Below are 3,324 nucleotides of genomic sequence, written 5' to 3' on the forward strand. Positions count from 1 at the left end.
GCAGAGTTGTATCTTTGAAGAGACTAAAGGCAGAGAGCAGATTACAAGCAAAGTTCTGAGTCCACTAGACAGAAAGGTAAGCATTATCATTATGTTTTCATGTGCTTTACTGCTGTATCCAGATTTAAACATGAAGTGTAGAAGGTTGAAAGTTTCTTGTAGGAGGAATGTAGGTTCAAAGTTTGCCATTTCTCCAGGATGTCTTTAAATCCAAGAATTTTCTTGAAGGATACTTCAGATTTCCTGCCAACTTAATGTTTTCTGCTCATGCTTGGGAAGCCCAAAGACCTCTGTCAGTCTCTGTTCTAGCTTAGTTCTGAGGTCTCCATCCTAAATGATAGTCTTAATTGGCTGTCAATGCAAGGTATCTAGAATGTAGTGAGTGAAGATTGACATGCATAAATTGGAATGCTAAAGACAAATAGAAACAAAAAAGAGAATGCCTTTGTATCTTCTTGGCACATTTCTTCCATGTATTTTCACTTTGCTTAACCTTCCACATATCTCCCTCATAAGAGCCGCAATAAAACCACATAATAGCCAAGTTTCAGCAGAGGCTCTCATCTGTTGGATGCAAAATGACTAGACACAGCCTGTTTTCCTAATTCTGAATGTGACTTCTGTCTTTCAGATCCTGGTAGAAGAGAATGAACACTAAAAATATTTCCTTCATTACTGAGTTTATCCTGGTTGGCTTAACAGAATATACAGAGACCCATTTCCCCTTTTTCTTCTTCTTCCTAGGCATCTATGCTATCACAGTTGCAGGAAACCTGGGCCTGCTCACTCTGATTGGAATGAATTCCCCTCTTCACACTCCTATGTACTACTTCCTCTTTAATTTATCTTTCATTGATCTCTGTTACTCTACTGTTATCACTCCAAAACTGTTGGTAAACTTTGTTTCTGAGAGGAACACAATTTCCTATGAAGGATGCATGACTCAGCTCTATTTCTTCTGCTTCTTTGTTAGTGCAGAATGCTACATGTTGACAGTGATGGCATATGATCGCTATGTGGCCATCTGTAAGCCCCTGTTGTACACTGTTACCATGTCCCCTCAGGTCTGCTCTCTGTTGACTCTCATTGTATATGTGGGAGCATTTATTGGTGCATGGGCCCATACAGGGTGCATGATGAGGCTGACCTTCTGTAAGGACAACACTATCAACCATTACATGTGTGACATCCTTCCTCTGCTAGAGCTTTCCTGCAGTAACACTTACATTAATGAGCTTGTAGTATTCATTGTTGTAGGTTTGGATGTAGGTGTGCCCAGCATCACCATCATTGTTTCTTACACATTCATTCTTTCTAGCATCCTTCACATCCAATCCACTGAAGGAAGGTCTAAGGCTTTCAGCACCTGTAGCTCACATATTATTGTGGTTTCTGTTTTCTTTGGGTCAGGGGCATTTATGTACCTCCATCCTTCCTCCGCTTTGTCCATGGACCAAGGGAAAGTGTCCACTGTATTCTACACCATTGTGGTACCCATGCTCAATCCTTTGATATACAGCTTCAGGAACAAGGAGGTCAAGATTGCCCTGAGAAAAACCTTGAGTATCAAAATATTCTCCTGAGTTGGGGATAATATTGGTTACTAAAGAGAATACCAGCTTCTCTTGAAATATGAAGACAAAGGAAGGGTCAAATACAGAACACTGGTTTTGGAGCTGACTTGGTCTGGAACTTTGGAAAATAAGAATATCATATCATCTGACAGGGTTATTAGAAAATACAAGTTAATACTAGGTAATACTGGTTTTGAAATTTTGTTTCTTCTTCTCTCCTTTTATTTTTCCATTTTCCCTTCCTTTTTATACTCATGGTGTTCCTCCTGCCTCAGCCTCCTGATGGAAAGGATTACAGTAATAAAAGGCCATATCTGCTTGTTTTTCTGCAGTTATATCTTATGATCTCCCCAGTGTTTCCTACTTGTGTTTTATGGGTAATTGCAGCATCTTTTCCAGCATAAGTACCAGTTAATTATTGTTAAAATATTATCACCATGTAAAGAATCCCCTCTGAGATAAATGATTTTATATAAACTTCAAATCTATAAGTGTCATTGTTGCAAAGCTGAATTCTCGCTAGGCATCTGAACTTAACACATGGAAAATAATCTTTAAAATGTGTACATTTGTGTAAATATTTACTATTACTATTTTCATGTTGCTAAAAGATCTTACACATTATAGTATATATTAATATTAAATAAAATGGTATTTTAAAATTTAGTATGTAATAGCATAAAAATAATGATTATAATATTAATTTCACATAATTAATCAATTATGTTTATTATATAAAATGTCTCAATAAATTTCAGGTATTTATTACATCAAAATATTTTTATATCATAAACTGTAATATAATAAACTATAACAATGTAGTTTATAATTATTCAAACTATACTTAATTAACTCTGCTTTTCCACTTTTCCAACTCACCCCAGATTCTCCCTAAGTACCTGCCTATGGTTCAAACTTAAGTTTATTTCTCTGTCTCAAAACAAAAAAGTCAAAACAAACAAACAAACAAAAAACAAAATGCCAGAGCAAAACAAAACAGAAAGTTTATTTGTTACATACATGGACACAGTTTGTATCCACTTAACTAAGGACACCAACTCACTAAACTTTCAACCCAGAATGTATCCTGCATAAAAGATGGAATAGAGACAGAGCTCATGGTCAACCAATGAATGGTCCAACACCAATCTCTAACACTATTAATGGTACTCTATTATGCTTACAGACAACAGCCTCTGAGAGGCTCCACACAGCAGCCGATGGAAACAGATGCAAAGATCCACAAGCTCAGGTAGTCTTGAAGAGTTGGGGGGATGACTGAGGGACCCGAAGGGGATAGGGACTCTATTGGAAGACCAAGATAGTCAATTAACCTGGACCCTTGGGAGCACCCAGAGACTGAACCACCAAGCAAAAAGCAAGCATGGTCTAGACCTAGGTCTCCCATATCTAGCAGATGTGTAGCTTGGTTTTCATGAGGGTTCCCCAATAGCTGTAGTTGGGGCTACCCATTTCTCTGTTGCCTGCCTGTGGATCCCATTCTGTTAACTGCCTGTTCTGGTCTTAGTGGAGAGAATGTAACCAGTCTGCAGTGATTTGGTAAAAAGGGTTTGGAGGGTGGGGATGAGGGGTTGTGTAAAGAAGGAAGTCCAAGAGGAATGATGGTGCTGCAATTGGAATATAAAATGAGAGGTGGTGGAGGGAGGGAGAGAGGGAGGAAGAGAGGGAGGAAGAAAGGGGAGAAAGAGAGAGAGAGAGAGAGAGAGAGAGAGAGAGAGAGAGAGAGAGA

At 38.4% G+C, this 3,324-nt stretch overlaps 1 protein-coding gene across 1 annotated transcript; it reads left to right on the top strand.

The window, feature by feature from the left end:
• Positions 1–556: 556 nt before the first annotated feature.
• On the top strand, positions 557–1,675 carry LOC110327759 (olfactory receptor 145-like). Its single transcript, XM_021206953.1, has one exon. It carries the CDS (start codon positions 648–650, stop codon positions 1,581–1,583), a length of 936 nt encoding a protein of 311 aa, XP_021062612.1. The 5' UTR covers positions 557–647; the 3' UTR covers positions 1,584–1,675.
• Positions 1,676–3,324: the final 1,649 nt, after the last annotated feature.

Source organism: Mus pahari, chromosome 10 (genome assembly GCF_900095145.1).
Source record: "Mus pahari chromosome 10, PAHARI_EIJ_v1.1, whole genome shotgun sequence".
In the NCBI taxonomy this organism is placed as follows: domain Eukaryota; kingdom Metazoa; phylum Chordata; class Mammalia; order Rodentia; family Muridae; genus Mus; species Mus pahari.